Consider the following 19569-nt stretch of genomic DNA (forward strand, 5'->3'; position numbering starts at 1 on the left):
GAAGTGACTGAGCATCTTTGACTAGCATCATTAACCCTACCCTAACAAAGGGCCTGATTAGTTGACGGACCAGCTGTATCTGCCTGGTCAATTCAACCTGGCAGGGTAGGGATACTCCAGGTTCCTTTGATTTACAGTGCCATCTATCAGACTCTGGAAGTGCATCTTTTCTTTAGCAGCACCTGCCCGATTGAACCAGATTCTCCCTGAGATCCAAACAGCCCCCACTCTGCTAATGTTTTGAAGAACCTTGAAGACTTGGCTCTTAATTTAGGATTTTGATAAAGGTGGTTGAAGGCCGCTTTAACCTATATAGAAGGTTTTCCTTTCTTCTCTGCCATCCTGCCACCTTTGCCCTTCTTACTGCTAGTTATTCTTCTTGTTTTAATATTTTAAACAACTTGTAAATCAGAGAGCTGGGAGTCAGCTGGCATATAAATGTAACTCCTCCTCCTCATCAATTCTGATAGCCCCCAGAGAATTGAATCTGGTGCATGTTCTTAGCTGCAAGCATGTTCTTTCCATTTTCTGCCGTTCTTCAGCATTTCTGAGAAAGGATTCTCCTTTCTTAGACAAAAGAATTCTTCCCCTTTAACTTCATTGGTCAAAATGTAACTATCCTCAAGCAAACTCCAGATGGCCCACTGGCAGGAACTCTTGGGAAAAGCAATGCGGTAGCTCAAGCAAATAAATCAAACAACACACACTCATAACCCCACAGGTCACTTTCCCTTCCAGCTCACATTGTGCTAACAGCCTAAGTAAGTGAACTAGGAAACAACATTTCTTTCCTTCTTTTCCTGTGGGTAAAAGGGATTCAGAAGCAGTGCGGGCAAAATGAAGAGGAAGGCTACTCTTTTCTTTCAATAATTTAACAATTTAGCCTTTTTCAAATCCAATTTAGCCTTTTTTAAAATCCATCAAGAAAAGTTGCAACTGCGATCCTAACTATTGAAGAAGTCATCTCACTCACTCACTTCCGTGGGACTGATGTTCAAGTACAATACTAAATGGGGCTGGCGGGTTGGACTTCTACCTGTGTTCCTGCAGTTGGGACTGTTCAGTGGGCAGCATGATCTTGTCTTGGCCTCTCCGAATGATGGGGTACACCCACCTTCCTGCTGCCAAGCACATCTGGAGCCCAGGCTAGCCAGTAAATGGAAGAAAGCCTCTCATGTCTGGAGTGCACGGAGCTTAGGCCAAGTAGAGAGCCTCTTTGTTTATTTAGAGGGACGTTCTTCCCCTTTTGAGTTCCAGACAAGGTATCTCCAAGGAGGGAGAGGAGCTGCACTCCCATATTTCAATGGGCAATAAACACGTCTGGTTATTGTTAGAGCGACACTTGAAAAATAACCAATATGTCAAGATGGAGGATTGTGAGTCGATGGCAAAAGGGTTGTTAATGTCTACTGGCTTTTGGCTGCACAAGAGGGGGGAAAAAGCTAAGCTACTTTCTTTGGCCTCCACAGTGACAGGGGCTCACTACAAAAAAAGAAAAAGAAAAAGAAAAAAAAAGCACTATTTCGCTGAGATTTTTCTGCCTATTGTCCCTCCATTGCTTCTCTTGTGCTATTTTGGAAGAAGGCTTTTCAATCTGGGGCGCTCTCAATTAGATCACTCCTATAAAGCATGAAATCTGAAAGAGACTAGCTGCTGGACAATCACCTCTTGCTTTATGGGAAGGGGAAAGAAGGGAGTGATTGAATCCAATAAATATAAATTGACAAAGAAGAAACCATCCACCCACCTCCATCGTTATTACTTTCAAGACACTGCAGTGTGAAAAAAATTGGGAATATTGCCCAAAATTTGACTTTAAGCATACACTCTGGAAGGTTCGGATAACTACACGCAAAGCTAAATCCACTATTATGCCCAGATTTTCATAGTGCAAGCTAAGAGTTACATTAATTCTGATCTGAAGAAACCAGGACCGAGAAAAAGGGGAATGCCATAGGATCTGAAGAAGAGATATTGAGCATCATCAGTTCTGCACAAAAAGCAGAAGAAAGTTTTTAAAGACCTTCCTTATGGAGAAGAGAATCTCCACAGACAGGAAAGTCTTTAATAAATAAAACCAAGCAATCTAAAGAAGAAAGGCTGCTAACTGTAAGGCTTTCCCCAAAAAACTCCGTGAAAGTGCTATTTACTCATTCTTGTGCCAACAGAAGTGGCATAACATTTGCTGAACCCATTGCTGAGCCCTATCCTGGCTCTGCTTTGGATTGCTACCTGATAATGATGTTCTGGTTTTGTGTATGCATGGTGTGTTCTGCAAGGCCAGTTTGTTTGGAAAATTCATAGCAGAGGGAATTCTGCCAATCACAGCACTGCTGATAAATAGGATTGCTATTTATATTAGGAGATGTGTGTATACTTGCTCTACTAATATTGCTCAACTTTGCCTGTACAAGCCTGCAGATGGATCTAACCATCTTTGGAAACTGGGCAGTTTGCTTATAATAGCTGGTGAGATATGGATTGGTTTGGGTCTAGTCATCTTTCAGAAGATCCACCCAGCTCAGAATAGCTGATGAACATGGGATCCCTCTGTCAAAGCCAGGTTTCTAAGCCCAGGATCAACTACTCCACAGGATCTAAGACCAGGCAGCTAAAGAATCAGCTGTGTCTCTTTAGCTACCACGTCTCCAAGCCCAGAGAACATCTGATCAGTGGGACTGAAGAGACAAGTCTTTCAAAGCCAAATCTCTGATCCTGAAGATCAGCTGATCCCTGCAAGGAGACTTGACAGATATATGGATTAAAAGGGATGGTCTCTCCTACTGCCTAAAGCAGAATAGCCCTTATAATCAGAGGCACGGAACCAGAAGGGAGGAGGGTATGTATCCATGTCAGCCTAAAGTAGCTGCCTGTCTGATTTCATTCCTACTCTCTTTAAGTGTCACCAACAGAATGAATGAATTGAATTCACGCCACTTGAAAAATACCACAGATTGCTATTTGCTTCATATCAGAGCAGCTCCCTGAAACAAAGCTCCTTCAAATATATATGTTGGGTGGGGGGGATGAAGGCAACATCATGGAGCATAGGACAAAAAAAAGACGTGGTGGTTCCAGGAAGCAGAGGCCATGGGTCAGAAACGCTAAGAGTCACGCAGTGCATGAGGAGCAGGAGGAAGTCTTAAGGATGCATCTCAAGGACTTCAGATCAAGGATTCTAACTACCCAGCTGTGGTGAGGATATTGAAAACAATAAATTATTGGTACGTAATGCTCCTATTCTAAAGATGTTGGACTGATGTCCTCTCTGTGTAACGGTTTGTGGTCATCTGCACAATCTCCATCTTGTAAACAAACACAGTTGATCAGCAAAGGCACCCAAGGTTGGTTTTTTTTGGATCACACTAAGCCAAAATATACTTTGTTTTGTGATATATGTGAACTTGGTTATTATACTTGTAAAGTATATTGCTTAGAAGATTATATGAATCATGTTAATTGGGATTTCCTCAGTAAACCATGGTTAAACTTAATGTTGGCTTAGTGTCATGTCCAGACTAGGACTGGATCTCCTTGTCTTTCATGGAATTAAAAACATGGCTGGCCTGGGAATTTCTGGATAAGTGAGGAAATTACAGGAAACGTCGTTTTACCTACTGCCATTTATGTCTCCCTTGTGGCTGAAGCCCTTTTATCATCACTATAAACTAATCCCAATTGCTACACGTGTCCATGTCACTTACATGATTTCCTCAGTCTGGATTAGTATGCCGAGTGGCAAAGATTGAAGACAAGAACAGATAAAATCCCTGAAAAAGTGTTCCCTATTTGTGATGTGTTTGAAAAGAGGAAGTCAGCCTGCTTTCATCTTATTTAAGAGATTTATCCCCGTGGATCGATGGGAGGAGGCTGGTGTGTCCTGATTCTTTCAGGACCTGTCTCCCTGCTTTCCCTCTGGGTTCTTATCGCAGGGAATACACCAAGGAGGAGCATTATCGCCCTGAAAAGCTCTGAATGGCATTTGCCTTTAATGTAGAAAGTGACAACAAACATGGAGCAAATCACAAGGTGGAGGCAGCAATTTGGATCTGGCAGGGTCGTAAAGGTGGAGATAACGGAGATGAGAATGGGCCTTTAGTTGGCCATTAGAAAAGCTGACAGCAATCCTGCTTGATCAACCTCACAGTCAGCAGCTAAATATATATATAATTTAAAAAGGACAGACTGAGTGGCTGAAAACATCTCACCTGCACTGTTTTGACATTGTACTCTCCCCCCCCCGTGTGTGTGTGTGAGAGAGAGAGAGAGAGAACCAGGGGTGGATTTCAGCAGGTTCTGACCAGTTTTGGAGAACCGGTAGCGGAAATTTTGAGTAGTTTGAAGAACCGGTAGTAAAAATTCTGACTGGCCCCGCCCCCATCTATTTTCTGCCTCCCAGGTCCCAGCTGATTGGGAGGAAATGGAGATTTTGCAGTATCCTTTCCCTGGATTGGGGAGGGAATGGAGATTTTACAGTATCCTTGCCCTGCTGTGCCCACCAAGCCACACCCACTAAGCCATGCCCACAGAACTGGTAGTAAAATTTTTTGAAACCCACCGCTGGATACAACCTAACACAAACTTTTAGGCCCATAGTTTAGGGTCTGAGATTTCCATAAATAAGGAACTGGCTGTCAATAATAACCAAATTCAGCACTGTATTTTCATTGCTGTTCTCGTAGCATACCTCATTAACTTGCTACTCCTAAATTAAGGGAAATAATTGACTATATCCCTCCTGTCACACCAACTCCTTCATCCCATAAAGGTATTCAGAGCAAAAATACAACTGAAGAAGTTAAAATGTAAATAACAAGCCTGGGATCACCAGAGTTATTATTGTTTGAGCAAATGACAGACTAGTTGAGAAGAACTTGTGACTCGAGAAAGAACTGAGGCCGATACCTAGACCTGAAGACTATCGTGAAATACATATGTAAGCAAATGGCTCTCCCAAAATTGGGGTCAAATGTTTTGGAGTTCAGATCAACTGGATGACAATAAGTTGACAAAGACTTCGTGAAATAATTACTGAGAGAAAGATGGTAATAGATACAGGACTAGGATAAAATGTAGGTACTCAAATATTAGTCTCATTGCAAACCAAGATCAATACATCCTGTACTAGTGAAACTGTTAAGTCAGAGACAAATAAGATCTACCAGATATATCCCAATGGCAATAGTTACAGTTATAATGTTTGTTAACAACATTGTTTGAATAAGCAGTATTTTCAACATCTGAGACACCTGAAATATTGGAACCACTTGTTACATCCTTTTAACTAAAAACCACTATTATTAGTTTCTATAGATTTTTGCTATCAATAAATAAAATTGATATGCAGAAATGAACTGAAATTGTATTGGTTTTGTTCTAAGGATGTAAAGAACAGCATCCAAGTCCATCTGCAAAGTGTGATTTTTATTGACAGTCATCAATGCTTCCAGCACCAACCATGATAGCCCACCACAGAGAGAGAGGTTGAGATTTTCAATGTAGACCCGAGTTCAAGGCAGATTCACACATGTATAAAAGTGGACTGTCAGGTAAAACCCAATACCTGGCTATAAAATCACTTAAAAGACCGGGGCCTGATAAGTTGACAAGTTTTCAAATGACAATAATTTGGGTAGAGGACTAGAAGGGAGATTGCTGACCTTTGGTTGATCCCTGTGAATTGATTCTTAGCCCAATGGCATGGCAGCAACCCACTGCCACACATAAAGTCTATGTACTGAGGCTTAGTTATCTCCTTAACTCAAATAGCAACTCTTATCTAACTTTTATCTCAACAAGCATTAGAAAAGACTTGGTTAAGCCTGCCAATATGGCAAAGAAATGGCAAGAGGTGCATGAATCTGTTCAGTCTTTAGCAGTTGAACAAGAGGCAGGAATAAAGTGTCTCTGTGTTAATCTGTTAAATGGATCCAAGTGCCTACATTACAATCCAGTGAAAGATAAGCACTTTTTAAAAGTCTTAATGAGTTCAGCAACAAAGAATGTGGCAAGGCATATTTCTCCATGCACATCAATGAGATCCACTCTATTTATTAATTGCATTGAGATTGCACCTTCCTTGATGGCAGCTGTGCTCAAGCTGGTACTTTCCAGTTTGACTGTGAAAATGATGGGAGTTAAAGACCATCATATCTTGAACTAAGACATTCGAGACATCACAAAGTCCCCCATGTTCTCTAATAAGAGTCTCAGTAGATGAAGCTGAGACAGAAAGACTGGAGACAATCAGCCAATGAGCTTGTAGGCCAACGCAGGATTTGAACCTCTATTTCCTAGATTGACATTGCTGCAACTCCAAAGTAAAGATACTTAACTTGAAATGGATTGATCAATTTGATCAAACCCTCTAATACAGTAGCATTTTGCTTTAAAACAAGTTTTCCCAACATAATCATTGAGAAACTATTTGTATTTATTCACATATCAAGCCCATCTTTTTTTAGAGACTAAAGGTGAATTATATTAAAAGAAGAAAGGGACAGAGGGAAGGGAAAAATCAAAGTAGTAGCTCAGTCCCATGCATGTCTACTACAAACTATGTTTCATGGTTCACTAAGGTAAACAATACTACTCCTGAATAATTTATTTATGGAGAAATTCCTCGGACTCCAGTAGAAGTAAGTTCTGAATAAGAACATAATGAGCACATTGGTTGATGTTTAGTAATTCCTGATAAATTTGCTGGCAAGTCTGCAATTCTCTTCCTAATAAAAATTATATTATATATTCTGCTAGCACAGGCAGATTTTTGTATGTTTAGAATTGTCTATTACCAAAGCTTATTGATCTGGCTAAAATTCACTGGAAAACAGAATGAAAACAGTAGATCTTCCTTTTTCCATGAATGAGAATGGGATCCAAATGTAAAAGAAATCACCATAAGCAAACTCCAAAATGTGTATGTACTATTGTGTTTAAATCTAAATAGCCAAAAAAATAAAATAAAATAAAATCCATGTTGCTTGTAAAATATGCATAAAGGTAAAGGTAAAAGTTCCCCTCGCATATACGTGCTAGTCATTGCCGACTCTAGGGGGTGGTGCTCATCTCCGTTTCAAAGCCGAAGAGCCAGCACTGTCTGAAGACGTCTCCGTGGTCATGTGGCCGGCATGACTCAACGCCAAAGGCACACGGAACACTGTTACCTTCCCACCAAAGGTGATCCCTATTTTTTCTGTTTGCATTTTACGTGCTTTCGAAACTGCTAGGTTGGCAGAAGCTGGGACAAGTAACGGGAGCTCAGCAAATCTGGAGATGTCTCTCTCTAGATGGTCTTGGCAAATGGTAATTAGTAAAAATAATCAAGGCAAGAAAGAAGATGGTCCATCTGGCTCTGCTCTAGAGAGGAGCTATGTTTACTTAAGAGCAGGTTTGCATCTGGAGCTTGGCTATTCTCAACCTGGATGGATTCCAGTCAGCCGTGCCCATTCCTCTCCCAGCTGGCATATGCGGCTGCGCCACTTGGCAGGCGACAGCCACTGCATGCATCTGGTGGTGGCATTTTTAGAAACACTCCAGCAGTGAATTCATCCAGCCATTTGGGAGAAGTTTCTTAATGTGGAAAGCATTTCTCTGCCGTAAGCACATTCTCCCTACCTCAACTCGTGTCAGCACTGCAGATTTCCTGCCCCTCCTGCCTCCCCACTTCTCTTTGCTTATGTTGTTTGGTGGATTTTCAAACTTGGCAAACTCTGAACAATCAGATTGATGATTGGCCATGCTGGTGGGGCAATGGAAGCTGCAATTCAACAAAATGTGGAGAATCAAAATTTTCATCCTTCATTTAGTATTACTGACATGTTACAAACGGGGCTGAGAAATAATTTAGAATCTCACTAGCAGGCATTTTTTGACAAGGATTCCCAGTAAAACACACTCATAGGCTGTACCTCTGATCCTGAGTGTCTTGATACATTCTAATCCATCTGCGGAATTCTGATTCATTCACTGAAATTTTAGTCCACTCGGTTTATGTGTTGGTTATATTTCAAGACCACCCAACTCTGAAAGTACTCTGGTGACATCACCAGTTAAAAGAAGCAGCATTTCATAAAAATAAAATAAACCTCTGTATGAGAGGCCATACCACCAATTTAAAATCAGCCAGCCCCCTTAGCCCGTTTACCAAGGACTTCTCCATTTGGATCAGCTTTAAGAAAACTAAAACAGAAAATTTTTTGGACCGTCCCCTCTAAAACCCCAAATTACAACCATTACTAAATGTGTTATTCATGAAATACAAGTAGTAGTTCCGTAACTGCTTGCACATGGAGAAGATTTTAACAAGCAATCAACTTATTAAGTCAAAGCAGCCATATCTCTAGGCATAAAAATTTATTGGATAATGAGAAATATACAAGAGAGGGGGCGGGGAGGAGAGGGAGAACTTACTAATTAACCACAGAGATATCCAAATAAAACCAACAAGACTCGACATGGCTGAATTAGTCAACAGTGCTTGCATTAAACATGATTTTTGGTTTCGGCGCATTGCCAGGGCTCACTGCAGTGTGCAGGTGGAGAGATCTTTTGAGACTCCTGCTGAACTGTTTTTAGTCAGGGCCTCCTTGCTCTGCTTTCTTTTGTTGATGATGTTCAATTTTATAAACCACAGAACGTAATCGAAAGCCAGCGTCTTGGAAAAACAATTTTCTTAGTCAAAGAAAATGTCCCCCAGATTTGACATTTAAGCTATTTGTGGCTAAAGTGGCTAATCCAATTGATGAAAACTAGACTGCAGTTTATCAATTGGACCACCCATATTATTATGGGTTTTTAAAAAAAGCAAAAGTCAATTTACTGTTTTGGGCCACACCACAAAGTAGGGGGCTGTCAGCCACACTATTGCATAAGACTCTTTGACTGTAGCTCACTGCATCCCATTTCCACTGAGGTTGATCTGTATGTTGGGATCTGAACTTAGTTCTACACACTCACGGTATATTTTACCCTTGTGCTGTATGCCAGAGAACTCTTTGCACAAGTTGTCTTTTAAACATAATAAAAAAAGTTAATCTTAGTGTCACAAAACTCATATAAACATGTTTGTTTAGTTCTTTTGCTTAAGATTGAAATAAATACTTTTTAAGTGCAGTTTGCTTCTTTGATTCCTCTCTGCCTAGCATTTTATGCTTTAAGGCAGTACTATTATTTTGAATAGTTGCCCATTCAAAGACTACAAATTAAAGAACAGTGTTATTTTTAAAAATATGGTCCTTCAGTGCCATCTTGTGGCATACACACAAAACCACAGTCTCTGGTTCTCAATGTGTGTGTTTGTGCGTGCACGGGTATGTGTGCACGCACAGGGCTTCTAGTCAAGTGTTGACTCCTGGCTGTAAATCTTCTTGGCAAGATTTATTTATCAAAATTGAATACCGCCCATCTCACTCATAAAGCGACTCGACAGTTTATAGATAAAAGATTTCAAAAGTGGCTTATAAACAAAAATATTTTTTACTTGGTCTATAATTGTGAACAATCATCTTTATCATCTGCCCTCTATCCACCTATATTGACAGTAGAAATGAGGAAAACATATTTACTGCACCATTTTTTCACTTACTTCAATACAGTAACAAACATTTAGTGTATTATAATCAAGCTGAATCAATCAATGAAGTCCTTTTCTTGAAGACCATGGATATAATCTAGTACATTGGTCTAGTACAGTTGATAGAGAATTTGTTTGATTACCCATAAGTAATCTAGTTTTGAGAGAGATTAATTGGCCCAGTCATCTAATCTAGTCATTTGCTACATAGGGGAGAACTAGAATCTGGGATGAAGCAAAGGAATCTATCTAAATAACACTGGCAAGAGAAACATATAAATAAATAATATAGACGCATCAATTAAAAAGACATTTGGGAATTTGCCTCATTGCTTTTTCTGGAGACAATGTGAGGAAATGGTCATTTTTTATAATTCAAAAAGAGCCAGTAATAAGGCTTATTATACACTTTGCGTCCTTTAATTTATAAGATTTTCACAGTACTGGCATTCACATCTACTTTATCAAAGGTATAATATACAATATATTTATATATATTTATTAGTATTCTTCTAGTCCTCTCAGTTCTATAGTGAACTGAGAAAAGGGGTAGAAATGGCCAAAGATGGGGGATATTGGAATATGCCTCACAGACTATGACAAGTGGTGCAGCCTTCCAGCCTCAGAGCAAACAAGCACACTTTTTCCTCTTGTTCTAACCTGCTGCTCATTTGGCTTACTAGTTCAGTATAAAGTTTTTCCTAATGGAAGTCTCTTCTGTCAGAAGTCTTTTTGCAATATACTGCCTTTCTTTTTTCCCCTCACAGTCATGCTTCCTCCTTTCACCTAAAGAGATCACAAAAATGGAAATAGTCTTTTCTTCAAGATGTAAAGCACAGTGGCCAAAAACAAGGCAAGGGCAAGAAAGATGAGCAATTTATCAGTCAGCTCCCTGCGGTTATACTTTGTAATAAGCTTTCGCCCCAGCTGTATTGTCCCAGACATGGACTTAAATTCCTCATTGGCATCCAAGATAGTTCGTGAAGAATTAACTGAAAAATAAAATGTACATTTCAGTGGATTGTTTCCGAAGCATCTAGCAAAATCTTATATTGTGGAAGCATCTTTCTGTGTCCCGTGAAAGAAAACATACCACATGCAATTCACTGGGTAAATTGGCTTAAAGCTTCATATTTTAGATTTGGAGCCAGATGAAATCAATTCAAATGGCTCTCTTGTTATCTGATGACCATCTGATTGATATGTTACCATCTTGAAGAGGCCCATTCATAAAAGACTGAGATCAGTGTTGGCTCAAGTTCCAGAACCATTAAAATTTTCACCTCAGCCAAACTCTGCATCCCAACAGACCGTACGCTCCCTTAAGGCTGATCACAAACACTTTAAAAAGGCAGATGTAAATAATTAAAACAGCAATGTATAAACGTTCATAAGCATTTAGTTCAAGCAATCTGATCCATCTAAAATCAGATAAAAGCATGAAGTCTTTTAGGCCTACAGTTACAAACTAAGAGGGAAAGAGCCAACATAAACATATAGTGGAAGAGTTTGCTCAGTAAAATCACAGAGTTTCCCAAAGCATATGGGAGTTAGTTTAATGCTTAACATCTTCTGTGGAAGCAAATAAAAATACTTTTTCTCCTAGTTGCCACTCTTTGGAGGCGAAAACTGGATGTACAAACACACAACTCTTCATCACAAAACAAAATGACAAAGCATCAACCAGACAATCATCTTCTAGTCTAATCAAAGGCAAATCCAAATCTGACTCCCCAACCCCAGAATGGATTACAGCATATTCAAATAATCTCAAAGGCACCCTAAGGACCCTAAGGAAAGTGAGCAGGGGGTCCACAGTGATAACTTTTGTACAGTCAAGTTTGCCTTGTGCTACGTGTATTCCTTTTAATATGCATTTTCCATCTCTGAGATTTTCAGGTGGCCTCCCATCCAAGTGCTAGCCAGGTCCAATTTTCTTTGGAATTAGCGAGATAGGCTAGGTATTGCCTTCTTTTGAAGTCATCATCATAAACTAAGCTATTAAAATAACAGATAGGGGATGGGGGGGGGGAGAAAAAGGTGTGAATCTTTTAAGTGGAAAGGCAACTTGCCCCTTAAATCTAAGGGCAAGCCATTTTTCCCTCCAGTACTGTGCCAAATGGAATGGAATAGAATGGAATGGAATGGAGAAGAGGAGAGGAGGGGAGGCGAGGGGAGACTTTATTTGGACAAAGGTGATTAGACACACAAAGAATCTGTCTCTGGTGCAGAAGCATTCATTTCTATTTAAACCAACTGGTTTTATGAATTCAATTGCCAAGAAAAGAAATGCTTGAATCTGACAGAATAAAAATGCATCTTCTCAGTACATCTTGGTTGTACCAAATAACATTATTCCTTTAAGCCTTGAACTAATATTCCTATAGGTGACAGATTACTTAGACCTTAATGAGAAAGTGGTAATAATTCTCTCACAAAGAAAGCTGAATTCATAAACATCTCCAGTGAGAGGAAGGTACACAACGCCTAATTCTCCTTGTTTCGTCCTCTCATCAAAGCACCCTATAAATGACCAAAGATCAATGGCTCTGGGGAGGATATAGGGGTGGGGTGGGAAAAACCTGTTGCATCTGAAGACCAACTGTCCATCTTGAACTTAAATCCAGATTATTTAGTTACCTAGAGATTGCATGGTTTCCTCACTTTGCTGAACCTGCTGAGACATCATTCTGCTAATTCCCATCAGGCTCTCTGTGATGTTACTTGCCCCCTCTGCCAGACTTTCCTTAGTAGACTTTCTAAAAGAGAAGAGAGAAAGAAATCCAACATGGAGTTTCAAATTATATTCCTTTCTAGTTTCTTCTTCCGGGAGGGCCATAGAAAAGATGGCATCACGACTGCATTCCAGTACAATTGCAAACATGCTTTAAATTACAGTTTCCTTGGGATGATGCAGAGAATTTGCCACTCCCTTCTGCTAAGATATTTTGTTCAATTATTCAGTCTAGCTTATGATTCTAAACTATGTGGTTTCTGCATCAATCAGCTAACCAAGTCTATGCCTACATAGCTTCTACAGCAGTTAGATGCTGCCACTTGCTAAGTTTCTTAGGCTCCTTCAAGTCCCAGTACTATCATCTGCCTGAACTTGATAGAGAAACCTGAGAGGAACAAGCTCTGGTTAGTAAAACTATCTCACAATTAAGGAGTAAGGCTAAGTACAGAAGTAGGAAAACATCTTTTCAAAAAAGCAATGGAAACATATTTTTACATCATACCAAGATGTACATACTTGTTCATGAGGATACCAAATGTTGAGCTCAACTCAACTTTATTTGCATTAGAGCTGATCTGCATGACCCAGATTGTTCCAGTCTGAGTATGACCAACTAGTAGAGAAAAAATACTCTGCCATCTTGTCAGATCCAAACCACTAGGAAGGCAACCTCTGTTTTTGTTTCTATAGGTCAAAAATAATGTTCTCTCATTTATGCCTGTTCAATCAGGGCTGTCCAGTTTGCCTGCTGCACTTCATTTCACTGCAGGCAAACCCCTCCATTCAAATTGGCTGCTGGGCAATGCCAGAGAAATACTTCCTCCTTTCAATCACTGGCAGTTGCCCTTGAGATAGCAACAGCAATAGCACTTTTATATACTGCTTCATAGTGCTTTACAGCCCTCTCTAAGCAGTTTACAGAGTCAGCCTATTGCCCCCAACAATCTGGGTTCTCATTTTACCCAACCTCAGAAGCATGGAAGGCTGAGTCAACCTTGAACCGGTGAGAATCGAACTGCCGAACTGCTGATCAGCAGAAGTAGTCTGCAGTACTGCATTCTAACCACTGCGTCACTATGGCTCTTTCATTTTGGACTGCTTAGTGACATACTGGCCAGACTTTTGCCTGTTGCCTTGTAGCCCAAATGATAAAATTTAGTTTTTTTTCTTTTTCTTTCTTTCTTTCTTTCTTTCTTTCTTTCTTTCTTTCTTTCTTTCTTTCTTTCTTTCTTTCTTTCTTTCTTTCTTTCTTTCTTCCTTCCTTCCTTCTTTCTTTCTTTCCTTCCTTCCTTCCTTCTTCTCCCTCTCTCTCTCTCTCTTTCGACACAGAAAGGTTAAAAGACCAAAACTCATACAAAAGATTCATTGATTGAAACCACATACGTGGCCTGTTCACAGAAAAGACAATGATTGCTGCTGGTTTGCCTGGCATGGGTGGCAGGGGTAAAGAAGCAAAGGAATCCACCAAGTGGATAGTAGGCCATCACTATGGCCAAAATGAGGAAGGGACTGAAATCTGAAAAGATGGTTCTTAAACTGTTTTCCTTTTCAGGCAGTTTACAATAGGAGTAAATACCTTAGTGTGATAAAGCTCTTAATCTAAAGATAATTTTCTGCTTGAGCGCTCAGAGTTTATGAAATGTTCCTGCTTGAATGTTATATGGTTTTAATGGAGGAATAAATTTAAGATGTAATAAATGGATCCATAATAATGAACAAATGTTAGCTACCACTGCAAGAATCCAGGCTCTTTCCTTTGGAACATTATATAGCTTGATTAGAAAGTTAATTACAAATATTGTTATCCTCACTTAATGTCCATTTGTTCAGCCACTATTTAAAATTATGAAGGTGCTGAATGGATGGTGTTATGGCACATGCCTGGAGTTATAGTCACTCCAGCATCCCCGTGGTCACATGATTGCAAAAATCTGATCGCCATTTGCCATCTTCTCTGCTGGCTTCCCCAGCATGTCAATAGAGGAATTATTTCCCCAGCAGGAAAGATTATCAGGTGGCAGATAAGAGGATTCCGTCTGGTTTCTGGGGGCTGGCTGAAAAAGATCCATACCAAAACCAAAGCAGAATTTTAGCACAGAGGTGTTTGTGGCACAGGGAGTTTGCAGTCAGCCAGAAAGGGAGTCCTCCTGTCTCTGGGGGCTGGCTGAAAAAGAACCGTCCCAAAATCCAAGTAAGATTTTTGCACAGAAAAAATTATTTCTGGAGGCTGATTGCAAATACCTTATGCCAAAATCCTGCTTCTATTTCAGAATGGATGCAGCAAGGGAAGCCCTCTTGTCTCTGGGGGCTGGCTGTAATACCCTATACTGCATATCAAAATTCTGCTTTTGGGGACAGACCTTTTTCAGGTAAACGCTTTAAGAGCAAAAAAGCTGCCCACTACTTATTCCTATTACTAGTGATCAACATTTTAATATTCAAGAATACTTTATAAATTAGCCCAAATATATGCAAACCAATGTAAAGTCATTCTTAATACGACACAATTAGTCAACTTTCTTAGAAGCAAGATCTATCAAATCTAGTAGGAATTATTTCAAAGAGACCCATAGGATTGAATTAAAGACATAGCTACCAATATATGCACCGAGATCTATATCTATTCCCCAAATAGATAAGATGCAAAGGAAGGCGTAAGCATGCATTAAGTACAGGGGCTGAAATCAGCAAGAGAGAACTTCAGCTGTCTGACTTCCCAGCAGCAGCTCACAAAACTCATTGCAAATGAGAACAGCACAGATTTATAATGGTTCACATGAATGAATTTCTGAAATGGTATTTAGCAGGAGGTTGGGAATTTTTGTGCCAATTTTTGATAACAACGAAAAAGAATAATTACATACCTTTGTCGTAAAGGATCTCCTCCTCGCAGCAATTCATCTTTCTCAGAATTGTCAATTGCAATTTTGCAAGCTAGGTTTGCCTTACGCCAGGCTGTCTGATTGCTGAAATTATTAATACACACCTTTGTATTACATACAAAGTTCCTGAAATATCTGAATTCATAAAATGAAAGCATTCAATTTGCCATTGGCTTAATTAATACTTATTAGCCTTCCTGTTATATTAAAAACTGCATTATACATTTATTTTTCTATTTCTTTACATCTTATCACCACTTATCACTTATCCTTAGTTAGTGGCCTGTTTAACAGTGAAAATATCTGGATACTTACAGCACTGGCAATGAGTCTTTATGGATTAGCCCTTGGGCCATATCAAAGTGCAAAGTTCCAGAAACGAATTATTACTAAAATTTGATAAAAGCAATTTAAAATACTTACTTACAGAAATCAATGACTATTACCCAAACTTTTGGCAATCTTTATAATGATGTTTCTAGTATTAGATGGATGGCCTGAATCAAACTATTTTCCCATCAACTGATCAAAAGTTGCATTGTAAGTCAGAGCTAATTGTAGTAATAGAGTATTGTAGGGAATTATTTTTTTCCATGAAAAGAAGGAAGAATTCACATTGTTGGAAGAAAGCCCCACTAAATTTAATGGAGATGTCTAGTACTAATACTGCTAATATATATATAATAATACTGTCTAATACTGCTTTCTAGAGATCCCCATATATAACAGGTTGAGTACCAGCTGCAAACAAAAATCAGTCCTGCTAACATAAACCTGTACTTTTAAGCTTGAAAGGCACATCGTTTATTTATCTGAGAAAGGAACACTAGGATACTTGACAGGGAGATAAACAAACAAACAAACAATTCTGGTCCATTGTTACTTAAGTGATTCTCCAATCCCATCGGTTCACCCCATTTTACAGAGCTGAATTTGACCTTGATGTTTAATTGATAAATTGCTATGTGTAAGGCAACAAAATAGGAATTTTTCCCCTGAAAAAACATGCACAAGGTATTATTTACTTTTCTTAAAACTTTTTTCCCTCATGAGTCCTTCTTGGATTGTGTCCAACTGAACTCCTCCTTCCTATCCATATGCCTTCCAAATCTGCTCTACAGGGTTGAAGAAACTTTTTGAGTAAACCTGGGAGTACAGAAGAAAAGCAAAAAGCCATTGAAGGCAGGTGATTACCTTTTTGTATAATAACCACTTATGGCTACCACTTATGGCCTTGATTAAAAAAAAAAGAAATTAATAACCACTTATGGCCTTGATTAATTTAAAAAGAAGTAGGGAGTTGCTTACAGAAAAGGAAGTATAGAACTGAAATATACAAACCATCAAAGGGATAAAGGGATAACTTTAGTGCTTCCTATATTCCAAACTTCCTATTCTGCAAAGTCAGCTAATAAAACGTATTACATAGTTGGTCTTGGTAACCTGAAATTTTTAACTGACCTGAGCATTTGCTTTTTATGGTTCTCTGCTTCTTGGAGTAATACTTGTTTTTCTGATTCTTTATCTTGCTCCTTAGCCATCTGTTCAAGTTCCTAAAAAGAACCATAAACACACATTATTTATGAATACTTCTATATTCAAAAAGGAAATATGCTAGTAAATGCACAAATACAAAATGTGATCCATTAGGGCTGTCAATTTTTTTCAGTGTTGCTATTAATTTTATTTACCCACTTTCAAGTAAAGAACCTATAAGAACATCTCTCTCAGTAGTAGTGTGCAGTCTGAATCACCTTTTGAATATCTAGACGCGATATTGCATACCTTTTCCCACCTTTATACCAATGATCAAGAGCCATGGAATATTGCAATCTATCTCCTATCTTACTCAGGAAACAAGTCAGTGCACATCTTTGATTCTTAGAAATTTACAGAGCATGAACAGAACACCTGGTGTTCTTTAGTGGAGTTTGAAGGTAAGACAACTTGTTTACTTAGTAAATAGAATAAAACTAAAGGCCATATTTTATGCAGTTGTAGGTGAATTGACATGGCAATTCTTATGCAGAACCAGCTGATATGAAGAAAATATATACACATCCCCAATGGGAAACAATTACTAGCAAAACCAGATTCCACATGATGTTCCTCTAATTAAAGGACATTAACTTTTTCTATCTCTGCTCCCCAGCAAAACTACTTTTGTTACTGTATTTTAATTGATTAAATCATTGTTCAGTATTGTTGAACTTTACAACATTGCCCTCACATATGAAAAAAGGATCCAAAATTTGGTTAGATTTCCAGCATGTTTTTTTTTAAAAAGAAATCAGCAACCGATAGTAATGTTCTAATAGTGGAACATCTTACATAAATTCTAAGTATGTTTAAGATAAATTTGTTTATTCATTGAAATTTCCACTCTTTCCTCTCTACAACTGCTTTCCAAGTTCTGCATCCACTTCATATGTCTTTAACATATTGAGACTAAGAATCATACTTTTAGATTATACTATAGTAATATAGTAATGTATAGATTGTATCTAACAGATATTCAGCATTATGCATTATAAGATTTTCAAATGCACATAACTGAAGTAGCAGTAAAATAAATTCATGACATTTTCAACATTCTTACTATGAGCTCTGGTGAAACCAAGCTGTGTAACTTGTGGTCTTTGACCATTGTTGACAGATATAAATTCAAGAACGTTAAACTCCTAAAAAAACCACCTTTTAAAACAGTTTAGTGTTCAAGCAACAAGGAATTACATGCAGGTGAATGCAAACGTGAGAGCTGGAAGCTAGTAAAAACATCTATGAGTTTATTTTCAAAACATCTCTAATATTTTGTCAATATTCCTCACTTGTATTCTGAGACGTAAATGCTGGAATTTTTCTTTTACTTTGGCATTCAATTCTGCAAGTGCACTTACAGGTCCTGTACAATCCCGGATATCCTGAGAAACAAGAAAATCCTAATGTCAGCCTAGGACTGGAAAGATTCTTAATATATGGATTCTAGCCCGTCCTCAACCATGGAATTCTACTGGGTGACTTTGAACTAGTCACCCTCTCAACCCAGCCTGTTACCAAGAGTTGTTTGTTGTGGGAAAACAGTAAGAGGAAGGAGTGTAATGTACATCATGTGAGTTCCCAGCAGTGGTGAAATCCAAATGTTTTTACTACCGGTTCTGTGGGCATGGCTTGTTGGGCGTGGCTTGGTGAGCGTGGCAGGGGAAGGATATTGCAAAATCTTCATTCCCACCCCACTCCAGCCAGAGGTGGTATTTGCCGGTTCTCCGAATTGCTCAAAATTTCCACTACTGATTCTCCAGAACCTGTCAGAACCTGCTGGATTTCACTCCTGGTTCCCAGGGAAAAGACAAAAAAAATTAACCAACAGAACAAACACTTTTTGCACCTATGTTCTCTTGGAACATATATATCTGGATCCTTAAAATGCAGCAATTTCAGGAAAGCTTGATGTTATATCAGTGGGATACTTTAAGTCACGTATTTATTCTTGATTTTTTTTTAAAAAAATAACCATTTGAAGGAGGGATGCCAGGTGAAATTACCATCACCCACCAGAGTAGGGAAAATAAACAGCTGACAAATTACAGCGTCCAAAGAAGCAATTGGCCAAATCTGAGGCCGCCGAAACGGCCAAGTGACCTGCAGCATTTATAACAGCACAGATCTTCATTAAGTCGAGCCAAACTGACCCGTCCAGCTACTTAACTACAAGGCTGGCTGAGGGATGCAGCTGAGCCGACCTGTACCGGATGATCGACCATTGATAAAGAGAGACGGGTGGTTACGGGATTATAGATAAAATGCCCAGCGATGACACCGTGAATGATTGAGCAACGGCGACGGGAACTATACCTGCACGGCGGCTTTAATCTCCAGGTCGAATTTGACAATCTCCTGATTGCAAACCCGAACCGGCACGTCACCGGCCGCCGCCATCTTGGGGCTTACTACGGCGAGCGAGAAGGAAGCCAAGGCGATTAGGAACACGAGCGGACTTCGAGCTCGAACCTCCACAAAGAGATGTCATTGGCTGGCGTAGGCATGACGTATTCCTTTGTCAGGAAACGCCCCCCACCCCGCTCCCATCCCGGTCTTCCAGCTGCGAAGGGTGGGCGAAGTGGCGCTGGACGAAAAGAGGAATTTCTTGTGGCTCGAATTCTGCCACGTTTTCCCCGACAGCCGCGCTGACCTGAGTCTTTGCAGTCAGGAGAGAGAACAGTGTCTACTACAGCAGGGGTCTCCAACCTTGGCAACTTTAAGACTTGTGGACTTCAACTCTCAGCTGCCCGAGGAATTCTGGGAGTTGCAGTCCACAAGTCTTAAAGTTGCCAAGGTTGGAGACCCCTCCACTACAGTATGTTTAAGATTGCGGTGAC

At 39.5% G+C, this 19569-nt stretch overlaps 1 protein-coding gene across 1 annotated transcript; it reads right to left on the reverse strand.

Moving 5' to 3' along the window:
- Positions 1–3016: 3016 nt before the first annotated feature.
- On the reverse strand, positions 3017–19197 carry BNIP1 (BCL2 interacting protein 1). Its single transcript, XM_058171401.1, has 6 exons — positions 19046–19197; positions 18022–18114; positions 16655–16746; positions 15176–15277; positions 12215–12333; positions 3017–10566 (listed from the first exon to the last, which is right to left on the reverse strand). Exons 1-6 carry the CDS (start codon positions 19127–19129, stop codon positions 10370–10372), a joined length of 687 nt encoding a protein of 228 aa, XP_058027384.1. The 5' UTR covers positions 19130–19197; the 3' UTR covers positions 3017–10369.
- Positions 19198–19569: the final 372 nt, after the last annotated feature.

Source organism: Ahaetulla prasina, chromosome 2, assembly GCF_028640845.1.
Source record: "Ahaetulla prasina isolate Xishuangbanna chromosome 2, ASM2864084v1, whole genome shotgun sequence".
In the NCBI taxonomy this organism is placed as follows: Eukaryota; Metazoa; Chordata; class Lepidosauria; order Squamata; family Colubridae; genus Ahaetulla; species Ahaetulla prasina.

What these genes read in the sequence shown, in the direction of transcription:
- BNIP1 (XM_058171401.1), bottom strand. Translation starts at nt 19,129, where the DNA reads ATGGCGGCGGCCGGTGACGTGCCGGTTCGGGTTTGCAATCAGGAGATT. An exon ending in CATAAAAAGCAAATGCTCAG is followed by an intron (nt 15,278 to 16,654) that starts GTCAGTTAAAAA and finishes TAATAATTTCAG; the next exon opens with CAATCAGACAGCCTGGCGTA. An exon ending in GGAGATCCTTTACGACAAAG is followed by an intron (nt 12,334 to 15,175) that starts GTATGTAATTAT and finishes CTTCTCTTTTAG; the next exon opens with AAAGTCTACTAAGGAAAGTC.